Source organism: Urocampus carinirostris, chromosome 18 (genome assembly GCF_059441175.1).
Source record: "Urocampus carinirostris isolate Australia breed hairy pipefish chromosome 18, RoL_Ucar_1.0, whole genome shotgun sequence".
In the NCBI taxonomy this organism is placed as follows: domain Eukaryota; kingdom Metazoa; phylum Chordata; class Actinopteri; order Syngnathiformes; family Syngnathidae; genus Urocampus; species Urocampus carinirostris.
Window position 1 is genome coordinate 29,437,865 of NC_142366.1, and position 15,806 is coordinate 29,453,670.

The 15,806-nt window shown below is 39.2% G+C and overlaps 1 protein-coding gene and 1 long non-coding RNA gene across 3 annotated transcripts in view; one reads left to right on the forward strand and one right to left on the reverse strand.

Annotated features, from left to right (window-relative positions):
• The window catches only part of LOC148348796 (uncharacterized), a 163,523-nt gene extending 157,495 nt beyond the window's left edge, over positions 1–6,028 (forward strand). The window contains exons 5-7 of one of the 2 annotated variants that reach the window (XR_015847717.1): positions 1,520–1,586; positions 5,609–5,668; positions 5,774–6,028. This is a non-coding gene — a long non-coding RNA (uncharacterized LOC148348796). Of the gene's footprint in view, positions 1–1,519; positions 1,587–5,608 lie in introns of both variants that reach the window. The other variant, XR_015847716.1, reaches the window with a different exon arrangement.
• Positions 5,040–15,806, reverse strand: part of LOC148348797 (partitioning defective 3 homolog) — a 387,206-nt gene continuing 376,439 nt past the window's right edge. The window contains exons 23-24 of the mRNA XM_088322738.1: positions 13,347–13,474; positions 5,040–5,927 (exon numbers count right to left, since the gene is read on the reverse strand). Coding sequence (XP_088178864.1) covers positions 5,579–5,927; positions 13,347–13,474 — 477 coding nt within the window. The 3' untranslated portion in view covers positions 5,040–5,578. The remainder of the gene's footprint in view (positions 5,928–13,346; positions 13,475–15,806) is intronic.

Genomic DNA, 15,806 nt, shown 5'->3' on the forward strand with positions numbered 1-15,806 from the left:
AGAAGATCTGTGGGCCAGATGAGAGATCCAGGGAATATTTTCTTTTGGTGGTTTTTAAAAGCATCAGCAGTATCAAGTTCATATCTGGTTAGCTCAAAGAATGATTATGAAGTGATTAATGAAAGAACAGTCATCCTAATATTCTGACTGTTGAGCTTAGAGGTGGTCAACCACGGCCTGCAGGCCACATGGGTTCATTAGGATTTTTCATCTTTTCACTTTAAAATATAATATGCATAAAATGATAAAAAAATATATATATATTTATAAAAACGAGTTGAATATGTGTCAAGTCATGTTTATTTGTGACGCCCTGAATCACAAAGCGTCTCCAAGGGCTGCACAAACCACTGATTACTGCAAACTACAGACTATTATGACACCATCCCCTGATCTAAAACATACATAAGGGCAAATAATACACAGATATTGTCAACCTAAAACATGGGTTATTCATATGCTATGGAATAGAAGTGTGTTTTAAGTTTAGATTTAAACATTTCCGCTGAGGTTGCAGATAAAAAATGTGGGGGAAGAGCATTCCACAGGACTGAGGCTCGAATGGAGAAGGCTCTCGAACCTGCGGATCTCTTCTTGAGTGATAAACACATAGTTTATGAAATGGAATGAAAAGCACTGCATTTTGTTTATTAATACACGTTATAATATGAAAGGAACGCAGTATTACATTTAGCTTAAATTTGGAGTATTTCAAAACCAATTTGGTCTATTTCTAGATCTAAAAAAATATATAAAATGTACCTTTATGTGGATGTCTACAGCACCGATTTTTGCATGGATAGAATGTTTACAAAAAAGAGATTCGTCTTTGGCCCCGCCTGTGTGGCACCAGCTGTGGCTCATTGACAAATTGGCTTTCTGTCTATTTAAGCTCAGTGCTCTCATTTTTCGTTTGTCAGTCTGTGAACAAACTTCTGCCCTGCAAGACGTGGGTTTCGACTCGGTCCTGTTCCTGTTGGTATTCCCTGTCCGGTATTGTTCCCGTTTATTTTGTCCTGTTTAATTTCGATTTCCAGTTTTGTTTGTCTATTTTTGTCCTGTTTATTTTCGATATCCTGTTTCATTATCTATCCTGTCTGTCCCGTCCTGTCCGGTATCAACACCATCCGTCCGATATCAACTCGGGCAATTGGTATCGATCTCTTCTCATCTTTTCACGCCAGACTGCTGTCTAACGTCCATGACTCCCCATTTCCCGTAAAATAAAAGGCTTGTGTGAGTAACGTCACGCGTTTGGGTCCTGATCCTGTTCTGGTTCATGACAGTCTTATTGAAATATCCGCGATGATATGAGAAAAATGGGAAACACCCACGCTATTTTTTCCTTATCTACTTGCCATAGTATGTGATTGCAGACTGTAACAATAGATACAAAAAAAATATATATATTCTTCCTGGCCTGGCCTTTCAGCCAATTTCTTTGTATCCCAATGTGTCCCTTCGGTTTATATTGTGAAGACAAAAAGAAAGTGTTAATAATTTAGTGTTTTTCTTCCAGATTCAGAATAACAATCTACTTCGAATTGGCTCAAGATGGAGACAGAATCAAGAAAACGCAAGGCTGGGTAAGTTGTTTAAAAACTTTCTTTTTAATTGCATGTACCGTACATAAAAGATACTTCTTAATCGTACTCTCTTGTAAAAATGATACATTTTCATACCACTATAGTACCGTATTCATATCATCAAACAAAGGAATGTAAATACAATGAACAGTCACAATGATTTTTACACTTGAATAGAAAAACAACATTATTTAGGTTTGCATACAAAGGTAGGGAAACAAGCTTTAGCCCTTTCTTAGCGCGTTATGCAAGCAATTCAGATGCACAAAAGAGGAAAAGGGTTCAGAATCAACAGAGCAAAACACAACAAAAGAGCGCTAACCTCGAGTTTCCTAAAGAAACTCTGAGGAATCCGGGCGATTACGCCTCTGACTGAATCGTCGGCAAGGTCAGAGTCGGCGTTTTGTTATCCTCCCACTCGGGAGCCGAAAGCATATTCATTGACGTATTGGAGCAGATGCCTGAGATGAATAACCATGCTAGGCCATAGACGGTAACCTGCCGTACTCTTGAATTAGCCCAGAATCAACCTTTTAAAGCAGTGTTTTTTTTTTTTTTTTTTTTTAGTCACTCACATGTTCAATTTTAATCGATGTTCTCATCTGATTAGCTGCACCGCTTATCCTCAGTAGGGTCGCGGGGGTGCTGGAGCCCGTCCCAGCAATCATCGGGCAGTGGGCAGGGGACACCCTGAACTGGTTGCCAGCCAATCGCAGGGCACATGGGGACAGACAACTCGCTCGCTCATTCACACCTAGGGACAATTTAGACCGGCCAATCGACCTGAAATGCATGTCTTTGGAATGGGGGAGAACATACAAACTCCGCACAGTAAGTCCGGTAGCTGGATTTGAACCCACTCAGGAGGTTCCCAAGACCTTAGAACTGTGCGCTGCCTTAATCGATGTTGTTGCTTATAATTTGTTTATTTTTTTTTACTCAAAAAAAAAGATAAGATAACATTTAATTTAATTTTACAGGAAGTTTTTCAAATTGTCTTAAATACAGTAAAACCCTGGGATACGGCTACTCGGTATTTGACCTACTATACGACATCAACAACAACTTATGAAGGACACATTTTTCTTTATGTGTGTGTATAATGAGTTATGTCTCTAAGATGTCAATTTTCTATTGGTTGACGTCATACAGAATCGACTATTAGTTTGCGTTACGGCAATATGAAAATACAGGTATTCTATCGGGTAAAGTATAGTGCCTAAAATCCCAATTCAAGACATACTCAAAGTAAAATTGAATGCCTTTTTTGAACCGTTTGGAGAATATGGACAGTTTTGTCCCAAACTGTTATCACTGCAAGTGCTCCTAATATTTGGACACACAGGAAAAAAAAGGTTTTAATTCTGGCCTGCAGATGAGTGTAGCATGGGTACAGCATCTGGGAAAAAGGTGAGACAATAGCTTGAAGCTTTACCTTGTCAAATTTGATCAAAATCTGAAGAACTAAAGATTGTATTTTAGGCGTTAACAACCCTAAAACCTTCGAAGATGGCTAATTTTTTAGACATTGTGAAAGAGTTGTAAATGAATCACGGTTAGCCTTGCCCACGTTATTTTCGGCTCTGATTTGAATACACCCTCGGAAAATGGCATACAGTTTTGATTGGTTAACCAATGCGTCAATCATTATTCAATTTGATTACAACTGGCTAAAGATATTTGGAACAATATAAGGTGATCACTCTTTTATCAAACAAGCCAATCAGTGCATAGGCTAATGCGGTCTGTGGACCATGAGAAATGCCTGCTATTGGCCAAGATTGGTGTCAATCGAAAGGTCAGAGACTAAAAGCTGTACTGTAAGTCATCTGACAAGTCTGTTATTTTCAAATGGGAGTTTTGCAGCAAAACAAATGAATCACAATGAGAAACTTCGAATGAAGCAGACATGCTTTTAGGCAGATTTTTTTTCCGTCTGTCGGTATTATCGGGTAATGTGGAGTAAATATTTCACACGGATTCAGGAGGAGGCTCCTGTTGCGTACTTGCATTGAATTTGACGGCTGCAACATGATGTCTTTGCTGAGTTATGATGGGTATATATTGAAATGGTCTTTATATCTTGAATCTTAAGACTTTACGCTTTCCAATGAGATGTGGCATGACTTATTTCAGTGACTGGTGACATTTTACAGACACATATTTGTTTAACAAAAGTCTAGTGGAACACAAATCACACCCCGTACCAAAATGCATGGTAAACCAATTGATTTTGGAAGGGGATTTTAAGGGGACTTTTGGTGAGCGTCTGCCTTCGTAAACCCGATTTGGCCCAACCTCTCTCAGACCCTAGTAAATTGAGTTATGTAATCATATGCACATATAATACACGTACATAGTACTTCCTATATACCGTTTTATTTTAGTGTTCAGAAGGTATTAGCTAGTTATTACCATAGGATTGTATCCCCGGGGTTTACTGTATTATTAATATCAACTTTGTAAAAGGGGCATTTCGAATCATTCGATAACTCTAAACTTTGCAACTATTGACCAAGTGCTGCCCAAAATAGCATAGCTCTGATAACAAACCCAAATCAGGCCCATTGTATATTTAGCTTTTAACACAATAGGGGCTCTGACCACAAAGTATTAAGGAACAGCAGTCCTTTCTTACATCATTTCCCATCAAATATATTAATCAATAACCTTGAAATCCCTGGGTAGCTAAGAAAAAAATAGAATACATGTAACCCGTTGTTGAAAAAAGTAAAGATCCCAAAGGTGGAAAAATAGATCTAGACATTAACATTCTTGTAATTTCACTTTAAAATGTCATACTAAAAGAGTAGGGAGGAAAAGGCACTTACAGTACATATATGTTCTAAATAGTAAGTCCTTATTTTTTGTACAGTTAAAAGTACTATGATTCATGGAGTTTAAAAAAATTACATAGTAATACACAAATTAAAACTTTAATGTATCACAGCATTTGTACTTGTTGCTTTTAATTGAATATTTATCAATATCAGTCTTAATTTTTTCATACAGTCCCTTTCAAATGCAATTTTGAAGTGATATCAGACAAAAGTTCTGAATCCCAGGTCTTTCATTATGAGATTTGCCTCGCGATGTGTTAGACAATCCATAAACAGAGCAGTTTTATTTGAAATCTTTCTCAAACCTTCACTTCTTGACGTTTCACTCTTCTATTAAGTTGAGTTAAGGTACTAAAATGCTTGTTTGTGCAAGTCTGTAAACTGCTAGATAAAATGCTTTTAGAGAGATACTTTATTCATCCTTGTGTTGAAAAATAAAATAAACATATGGGATACAAAAATACCCAATATAACGTTTTGTTATAGAGTATTTAAATAGTGCTACGGAAAATACACACTGTAATAAAAATAGGGTAATATGCAAATGTGGGCTTTTACTCCCCCGGGTGGAGTTAAATAGCCTCATGGCATGAGGAAGAAGAGATCAGAAGCTGTTCTTCTGTTGGAGAGGATGCTATGTAATGAATTGTCTATGATTAACCGCAGCTTGTTCAGTGCCCGTTTTTATACATTATTTAGAATGTTCTACTGGTTAAAAGAACTAATAGATTTGAATTTTTTATTTATATTATGTAATAGTCTATCATCTTGCCAAAAACTTTATGGTGCAGTTTGAGTCTCTGTAGTTAATACTCTTCCATGTGCTTTGTAGCACTTATATTCAGTTGCAGTACAGCCCCATCTAGTGTTCAAATATTACGCAGTGTCCCTTTTATAAAAAAAAAATCTAATGCGAAGGTCCAGTTACAAGAGACTCATATCCTGCACGTTTTTTGGTGATTCTGATCACCTGGATCATTATCAAGCATCACTTGAATTGGAGAGGGAAGACTGTAGTAACGGCCAATTTGTTATCTCACTATCCTAATAAAAGTAGGTCAGCCTTCCAAACAAAGCTGCTCCGTCTCGAAATGGGAAACACATCTATGAAGCGTTTTGAATAGCAAAAATCTCAGAGACTGTGCACAAGCTTTAGGAATAAAATGGCCTCCCTTTCTCTAGACCCTGATGAAGGTGACTGAGCCTGGCCAATTGAGTTGGTGATGGAGGAACATCCTGTCTGTAAGGTCCTTTGGTTTTGGGTGGGTTCTGGACAGGAGCTTGGGCTATACTACCAGGACCCGGTGCAGATTTTTGCTCTCTGCGTCTTTGCTCCTGTCTTAGCAGCTCTTGAGTCTCCAACAGGACGCGGGCGTTGAAGTTGGGCGTTCCCAGGTAGCCGTTGTGTGATCCGGAATGTCGAGGGTCATCCTTGGCACCTTCCGTTGGTGGATAATCTCCGCCCCAGTCTTGGGATGCCGTGCTCAGATTCCTACGCGGCCTAAACGAGAAGAAGCAGTGTGAGTGAACTTGAGTTACTGCATGTACTGGACGTTAAGGTGCCTCTTATATACTACATCATGTTTTATCAAGTTTGAGCAATCACGATTCACTTTTTGTGATAAGATTTGTTGTGGTGGTGAGGGTTCTGGCACACAAAAACACATTTAAGCTTACCTCATAATTTTTACTCACAGTACCAGAAACAATGATTTGCATTCTGATAGGGGTGAGGCATTATGAACCATGAATTATCTTCAAACAATGCATTTAAAATTTGTGCACACCAGCTTAAATTCTCGTTGCAAACTTTCTTCCCTCTGCATTTTTACGTACCAGACCTAACGTCACAAAAATTGATTCCGGGGAGCTACGTCGAATTTAAAAAACGACCAAAATTTTCAATTGTTTTTGTCCCACCCCTACAGCAATCTTTCCACAAGATACTTTCCGTACGTATGCATAGTAAACTGCAACATTTTTGATGCACAGGTGAAGAAGTGCAATGACTGTTTAGCCCACAGGTGTCAAACAACACTCAGAGAAGCACAAGAGAATAACAAGCAGCAGGTTGAAATATGTCAACTTAATGTTTCCAAAGCAGGTGCCTCTCTCAGACACTGTAATTGTATTTATTTCTCTCTCTCTGTCTTTTTATCTCTTGTTTCTCCCTCTATCTCTTCTTTAATCTACTAGTCCAGCCCCCGACAGAATGTTTGTTCTTTCGTGTGGCCCCTGGTTTGGCCTATCAGAATGCACTGTGCAAATTATTGTTTCAAGCGCTGTACAAATAGTTTGATCATGAGATAAGAGCTTTCGTATGTCATCTGTACCAATACCTTAGCTTCCTTTACCGCTGTGACCTAGGTTTGATTAGTATTGCACTATTATATACTGTAAGTGTATATAAAGAGCGCAACAAATAAACAATACCTCTTATGTATAAAATCAGTGTCTGAAACTCATGACAAAAAGTTAGCGGACACCAGGGCAGACAACTCTGAAACACAATAAGACGACTCATCGCAAAAAAGTATTAAGGATTAATCATCATAATATATAACAGAACAACACTTTAAAATGAGGTTTATTATAAATGTACTTATAACATTCATTGCATGTATATGACATCGCTGTTTTCCATCTGCCATAAGTATGTACCTGTATTTACATGCAATATTTGCGTTGCATCGTCTGCTACAAGCCAGATGAACTCCTCTTTCCACGATGCTTTTACTGTACGTTTGTTTTGTAGCGTCATACATTTTGTTAGCTTCTTTTGAATCTTTCTGGGGCTGATGATTTGGCTTGATTCCTAACCACTTCCTGTGTTCTCTGTGCGTCTACTTTGGAGAATGATATGCAAATGCGTGACCTTATAACGCTCGGGAGAGTCCGGAAGCACAAAGTTATTTGATGCAGCCTTCTCATTGGCTGCAGAGTATGCAAATTGCCAAACAAACCGAACGAAGATTTCAAAATCGTAATAAAGCAAACGTTTGATTTGAAAAGGTTGGCGGAGACATTTTGTAAGTTTTACGCCACAGTCGTCCGGGCAGATATTATTTCAGACTCTGATAAATTATAAGACAAGAAACTACTTTAGGAGTTATGATTGGGTGTGCCTTATAGTGTGGAAAATATGGTACTTTAGCAGGGATGCCAAGTTTTATTTGATTCCAATGAGAACACATCTTTCTATTTGAGTGTTTTCGCTGACCACAAGACTAGGTATCTCTAAAACAGCTGCGAATGCATTTATGTACTGACTCTGTGCAACCCGAGCTTATTATCTTGTTATGCCGGCCTTGTGCTCGCCCATGTACTATGCATGTGAGAATAACATGAAGCAGGGCAGATGTAAGGGGCAGCACCAAATGTTCTAGCTCAGGAAGCAGCCTTCCCCATTTCTGGAGCGACTTTCCTTTTTTTGCAGACAAAAAAAAAAAATAGATTCCTCCCACAGGGATGTGCTCAAGATTGATGCATAAGTGAAGTATTCTTATCACTTCCATTCGCTAGCCAGAATCTGTCACAAAGTAGATTAAATTTACAGGCGAAGTAGAAGGGTTGCATATAACCCCAGAGAGAGTAAGCTGGAAAGTGGCAGAATATAAACAAATCTGAGAACTTGTTTCTCAGGAAAAATTGTGGTCGCTGGTTGTTGCTTCTTAACAGCTGGGAAAAATTTAAGTTCACGGGAAGGGCATATGAGCACATACGGGCCGTGAACCTATCTATAATATGTGACAAGTACACACGATACAATCTTAGGTTAGAATGGTTGTAACAAACCTTTAAAATGCTTGACTTTTGTAATGTATATTCAGTTAATCTATATCTACCTTGGTCATATCCCTTAAGAGGGGTGACCGACAGCAAAAAAAAAACCACACACAAACATTTTTGGACCATGGCCAACCCAAATGCCCAAACACACTCTTTTGTTCAACAGCAGGGCCCGGCAGCTTTCACTGGTTTACCCCTGCCGCATCATACAGGTGCCCTGCCCATCCTTTAGAAAGCATCCAAACATCCCACTATCCTTATCACCAACAAATTCAGAGGGCCAGTGGTGCAATAGATAACGCGTCTGACTACGGATCAAAATATTCTAGGTTCTACTCTCTTGCTCGTTCTCACCCCTGTGGTGAGGGGCCTCTCCTCGTGAGAGGTGAGAGAATTCTCCCACCAGAGTCCGATGCGTGTCATAACAGGCGACTTAAATGGAGGAAGCGAGGGGACTGAGCATACTCTCCTCTCTATCTCTACTCCCTAAGAGACAGCAGGGTCTCGCAAACCCTAGTTATAAGGTCACTAAATGTGAGAGGGTGTGGAAGAAGGAGGAAATTGGAAAGATAATGACTAAAAGGAAGGTTGATGTGTATTCAGTTAATAAAACACAATATTATTACCTGCATTTTACATTTTATAAACTATATATAAGTGCAATGAGTGATCAGATGAGCATTTTCGCTGACCAAACTCCTAAAACATAGTATGCAGTGAATGCACAGAAATCCAACCACTAGATTACTATTTATTACTATTATTTTCCAAAAGGCATATGATTTTTGGTCACGATCCAGCTATTTTCACCCATGGTGCCAGAAACAGATGTTAGAGAATGGAAAAATGTCATCATGAAAGATGAAAATAAATACAGAAAAGCACGAGGAGGAAATCAATTCTTTTGGTGTATCTGATAATGAATCAGACATTTTGTTTATATCTTTCAAGGCTTACTGTTTTCTCCATTCTTTAACATTTCTTTCTGGCACTGTGATGAAAGTAGTAAGCACACGTTTTTCAATTGATCAATCATCGTACAAATACAGTACTGTACTGTAATACTTGGTATAGTTACGCAAACAAATTGATTCTATCCAAATTTTGCGTGTTATATTGACCCTTTGCACGTCACGTTGCTTGAATGAGCATTTGAGTTAAACCAAATAACAATAACCACGACTGAAGAAAAATCACCATCGTTAAAAAAGGTGGATATAATCGATGTGCGTGTGGCATGGTTCTAAGTCTGATTTGTAATTTTATCCATTTTGATGAAGACAGCGAGCAATTTTAGGTTAAATAAGTACGAGTCACATCAAAGACAATCAATATGGTAATATTTATGTTCAGACAACCCTAACTTTTACTAATTATTCTCTGCGCCTTATACCAGTGTCTGAAATAACATCTGACCGGACGCCTGGGTTGTAAAACTTTTTCAAGAAAAAAAAAATCGTTTTTTTTTTCAAATCAAATAAAACGTCTGCTTTATTCCGATTTCGAAATCTGCGTTCAGTTTGGGAATTTCGGTTCGTTAGGCAATTTGCATACTCAGCAGCCAATCAGAAGCCTGCATCGAATAACTTTGTGCTTCCAGACTTTTACGAGGGTTAAAGGTCGTACATTTGCATATAATTTTCCAAAGTAGACGCGCAGAGAACACAAACAAATGGAGAAGTGGTTAGGAATGAAGCCAAAACATAAGCCCCAGAAGAAAGATTCAAAAGAAGCTAACACAATTTATGACGCTACAAAACGTAAACGTACATGAAAACCATCGTGGAAAGAGGAGTTCACGTGGCTCGTAGCAGACGACGCAATGCAAACATTGCATGAATGAAGGTGAGTAAATACAGGTATATACTGATGGCAGATGGAAAACAGCGATGTTATAAGTAGATTTATAATAAACCTAATTTCAAAAGGTTGTTCTGTTATATATTCTGATTATAAATCCTTAATACTTTGCAACAATGTTTTTTTTTTTTTTGGGCTATTAATCGTCTTATTGAGTTTCAATTCGTGAAAAAATGGGGAAGGTACATTTTCAGAGTTGTTTACCCTGGTGTCTGGTAACTTTTTGTCATGAGTTCCAGACAGTGCTTAAACATTAAAAACATTTCACAAGGGATTGGTTTTTGGGGGGGTGATTATTAGTCCATAGTGTTCCCCTGAAACATGTCAAATCAATCTATCTTTTGAAAAAGAAAACGTTCATGGTAGAAGACTGAGCTGCTTTGCTGTGGCCTCCTCCGACCTTGCCAATGTCATATCATACGGCACTCACGTGTTACATCTTTTTCAAGCTAATCAGCGCTCCCCCTTTTCGACTAACACACCTTTAATCCAGCACCGACAACACAGATTCATTAGTGTTTGACAAGCTTAGCTAACGTTGCTTTTTTTCTCTCTTTCCTTCGGGGATTTCACTTTAAAAGGAAATTCCAGAGGAGAACAAATGTCGGGAGGAACCGAAGAGTACGACTCTTATTAATCTTGCGAAGTAAGGCCTTCGCCACAGTCTTAAGCGCCCTCTAAGAGTGTTAGCAGATTATGGCAGGAATGCATATCAAAAGCCACAGCGTTCGTCTTTCATCGGCCTCCAGACCGACTTTCCCAAGAGAAGCAACGGACTGTGGGAGGAGGCAACTGTCACATCACATGAGATGCCAGCAGATAATACCTCGGCAAAAAACGCATAGATTGCCCTGACCTAGACGTACCGCTAATCCACCCGAAACGGGAGTGTTCGAAGAAAAGGAATGATAAAAATCGACAAGCGCTTGCACTGTTGGAAGTAGCAAATTACGGACTATAAGCCGCTACTTTTTCCCAAACTTTCAACCCCGCGGCTTATTCAGTGATGCGGCCAATTTATGTAATTTTTCTAACGACCGCCAGCGGCGCTCGAGTACAAAAGGTAAGATTTAGACCGGTGGAATATATGCGCCGAGGAAGACTGCAACTTCTTGGCTTGTGCATAAATTAAATTAGCGTAAATATACCCTCATCATGCAAAATGCAAAAAGAAAGGCACATGACGCAGACGGACAGGAGGGCACATAATCAGGAGTGGATGAGAGTTCCGGCGACAGTGAGGCTGCGGGACGACGTCTATATGACAGTTTCTTTCAGACACTGAGGAAGACGACTGTTCTAGTTCTAAGGAGGAAGATGAGGACAGTTTACCGTGATTTTTACAAGTACGGTATGTCTACTGTCTTGCTAGCGTGTTGCTACCATTAACTGCCCTGTCACAGGCAACGTTTGGGATGAAAGTTATATTATTAAAGCTTTGAAAACTCTCTCGGTGTATCGTCTTTCTTTGTAAATATGTGTAAGACATGTATAATATGTATTTGCAACTGTATATTTTTGTAATCTATTTATTTGTATTTATTTTAGACAATTATTCTGATATGTTTTGCACGGGCGAATGAAAAAGGAGGGGAGGAACAAATGGGGGGTGATAGGAAGTGGGGACCGGTAAAGACCTGTTTGTGGACGCGGCGGACAATAGTGGATTTATATTATTCCCCCCTTTGCTTAGAAATATACACTTTTTTCCTTGGATTACTTTCAACGGTACATCAATCCTTAAGTACCGTTGTCATTTTCCGTACATTTTACCGGCTGTGATTTTTGGACTGTGTACTTTAAAGAAGGACATTTAGTTTCAATCGCGTGACTTAAAGTTGGGTTTGGATTTGTCTTACATTTTTTAATGTGGGAGCATGCGGCTTATATACAGGTGCGGCTTGTGTAAGTACAAAATCGGTTTTCCTCTTAAAATGTGGTGGGTGCGGCTTACAATCAGGTGCGCTCTATAGTCCGGAATTTACGGTTATTGGAATCTGGTAATATTCAGATTTAAGAATGTCAAAAAAAATGCACTATAACGCACACATAATTCAAACTACAGTAAAGGCTAAAGTACCATATTTGTACATTGATTGATGAATCACTGAGCAAAATTGCATAACATAGGATGCAACAGGAATCGAACATGGATTGAGGCAGGCGTGTGCCAGAACCTATACACTTAATCATTATTTCTCATCTGGAGGACTCCTGGCAAAAAAAAATGCTAAAAAAGAAGAAAAAACAGTGGGTCAACTCACTTTCTTAGCATTCTATCTCTTTGAGAGGGATCCCATCTCATTTTATTTTGATTTTGTTTGTTTTATTTCCTATTTCTGCCCATACTTTTTATATAGGAAGGAAAACGGTGACGAAGTCCAAAGAAACAATTGCCAAATATGACAATTGTGTACCTGCCATTCAAGTGCTGCTGAAAGGTACAGTAAATTGTTTAAAATATATTTTCACCAGTATCCCCATAATTAAATATCCATGTTTAGGTACACACTTTAAGCATATTTTGAATTTCTTTTACAGAGTTCCCATAGATCCTTGAAAAGTATTAAAAGGCTTTGATTGGCGTTTAAATGTCTTAAATACAATTGTCCAAAGTCTTAACTCAGGAATAAGATGTATGTATGTTTGAGCAAAAAGGCATAGCATATCGTGACCACAACAACGGAAGTATCAAAACGATGATGTAGTTTCAGTCAGATCTTTCAGGACAGACACGTTTACTGTGGATCGTGCCCAGAAAGAATCAATTTAACTTGAAGTCGTTTTGGTTTTTCTGGTCATTGACCTTTTTCTATTAAAAGTGAATATATTATACTCCATCTGCTTTAAACTGCACAATCCTTTCATTGGATGCATTTGAGAAGTAGACATTTTTTCTGGTTTAGTTGCAGCTTGTCATTGAAGTGGAATGGAGAGTGAAACAAAATAGTAAACTGAATTTTAAATCACATTTTGGTACTGTTGACTACAAAAAGTCTGATAAAGAAATAAGATGTAATGCCTTTCAATGCGTCATCTGTATCCCTAATGGTGTAGTGGATAAAATCCAGCACTCCTTTCGCCGTGATCTGGGTTCAATTCCCATTGCATCCAATGATATGAAATCGTGGTGAGGAATAATTGCGCACGTACGTTAGGGCATTTCCATTTTTTCGGCACCCATTCAAATTTCTGGCCAATTTGAGGTTTTCCATTTGTACTTCAGAAAATACGGTCCTAAGAAACAAAATCAAGGGGAAGAACGACAAACCTTGGCAGTGAGCTGTATTGTCTCTGTGCTTGGCGGAAACTGCCTTCGTCTTCTTGGTCGGAATTTTGGACGTTAAACTCCGTGGTAACTGAATGGCGTCCACTCTGCTGCTCCGCCCCGTTACTCGTCTGGAATCCAAACAAAAAAATCAAGACATATTTGGTGATGAAGTTCTAATCGTGAAATAACTGGGAACGCCCTGCACTGCGGAATTTGACAACTGGGCATTAAATCACCCAACAAATTTGATACCCGAAGTTACAGCGTTTTCCTCCAAAATCTAAATTCCACACGCTAGCGACTGCGCTACGTTTTAGCAGTGTTCATTTTACCTGTGAAAAGTGATGGGTCCGGGGACTCGCATGCTCAACAATCTATAGGTCCCCAAAATTTATTGTTATCGAGGTTGAAATTGTAAATCAGCGACAAGTATATAAATCTATATATTCATTCAGTTTTAATCATCACACTTAATTGGTAATACAAAGCAGTTATCACTTCAGATTTTTCAGTTCACAAAAATATTGTACATTATACAAAATAATATTGCTGATATAGTAGTCTATATATTCATGCAGTTTTAATCACTTCAGATTTTTCAGTTCATATATCCTTTGTGGTTTGCTGTCTCGCCACAGTTGTAATGCCTTCTCAAGGTCCAATTGCAGCAACGGAGTTTTCCATAGCGTGGTGGTTTTCATTGTCGTTGTGCCGATCCAATGTGCTTTTCTGAAAGTTCGTCTTGCGAAATAATTTATGCAATCCAGTTTTTTTGTCACGCGTGGTGCACGCATCACAGAACATGTAGCCTCCATTATCATCCTTCTCAAAGTGTAACCAGGAATATAATTGAGTCCATTTTGGCAGAAATGTCCTATTGTTGCTAAGAGTATTCTTTTGTTTATCTTTCGTCGAATCGTTTGCTTCAAAACACGTGTTTTCCTTGCCTTCGCGGTCTTCTGAAGAATTTCTCCGCCGTTTTTTCTTGCCGGAATTATTGCCGTTGTTACCACTTTCTGTATTATGTTTCGACTTATTACCGACACTGAAGAAATTACAATTTTTTTGTTGATTTGCACCTGATACCAACTGTTTTTACAGAGGCATACTTCTTTTTCACTCGACAACCACCAAAACAATGACGTCATCTCGAAGCAACGAGATCGGCGCGTGACCAAAACAACAATGGCGGATCTGCCTGACGAAAAGTTTGAAGTGCGGTAAATCTTTGTTAAAAAAAAGTCATCGGGTAATAATGACAATTTGGTGTCAAAAAAGTTGCGTCTCGGGGACGCACGTTGATTTGACGCTATGCGTCCCCAGCAAAAATGATGCGTCTAGGACGCAGGCAAACGGGTACAATGCTTTAGTATCATTAGCATCAACATTCTGAATTGCTTTGACTGACATTTGAATGGTCTAACTTTAGCGATCGTGTCCTGAAATGAAATAAATCAAGCCGTCACAAAAGTAAATGTGGAATAAACACAGCGGTGACCATGTCAATCAATCAAAAAGGACGGCATACAATTGCGGGCACAAAAACTATATGTTGAGAGCTGGAAAGGTTGTCAGCAAATAATTTCTGTTTTTGTAAAATTGTTCCTTTTTTTTAAAAGCCCGTTGCTTGGACAGCTGCAATAACAGAGCAATTACATTTCACTCAACGCCAGCAGCAGGTCTGTTCCTTTGCGTTCAATCCAGCTGAAGCAAATTGGACTCATGTGTTTGAAATTTCACCGTTACGGCAGGGATATCACGGAAAAACGTACAAGATGATTCAAACTGGGGTTGGCGATAAAGTGATGGACGACGAGCGTTTGGAAAATCTGCATCTTTATACTTCAAAGTGTCCCATGCAATTTATTTTCCTTAAAACAGATAAACCGAGGTGGTTGACACCTAGAACAGGAGAGAGAGAAAACAAAATTTGATTCTCTCGTTGTAAGCCAAAGAAAATCCACTTTTTTTTAATCAAATCAAAGAGAGTTTTCATGACTACCGATGTGATTCACTTGTGCCCACTCCTTTGGCGCTCTCTGTCCCTATTTAAACCCACTCCTACTTTTGTCAGTCCGTCTGCAAACCTCAGTTACCACTAGGCAAGCCTTTTTCGACCCTGACTCCTACCTGTTTTTGTCCCCCGGCTTCGCCCCGTTTTTTTATCCTGACCACGTCTACTCTTCCATCCCAGCTTTCAACCTCTTTTTGTCCCTGACCACGTCTGCTCTCCTTTCCTGGCTTACCACTCACTTCCGACCACGTTTCTGCTCTCCTGTCCAGACACCGCCATCGCTCTCGGAAGATCCACTTCCGCGTTCAGAACGACCTGCTTCCCGCGTCCAGCAACCACCGGATCGTGGGCGCAACCCTTTCTCTTTCTTCCAATAAAACTTGTGAGAAACGCAACGCAAGTGGGTTCCGTCTCTGTTCTGGTCCTGACAAGACTGTTGTATTTTT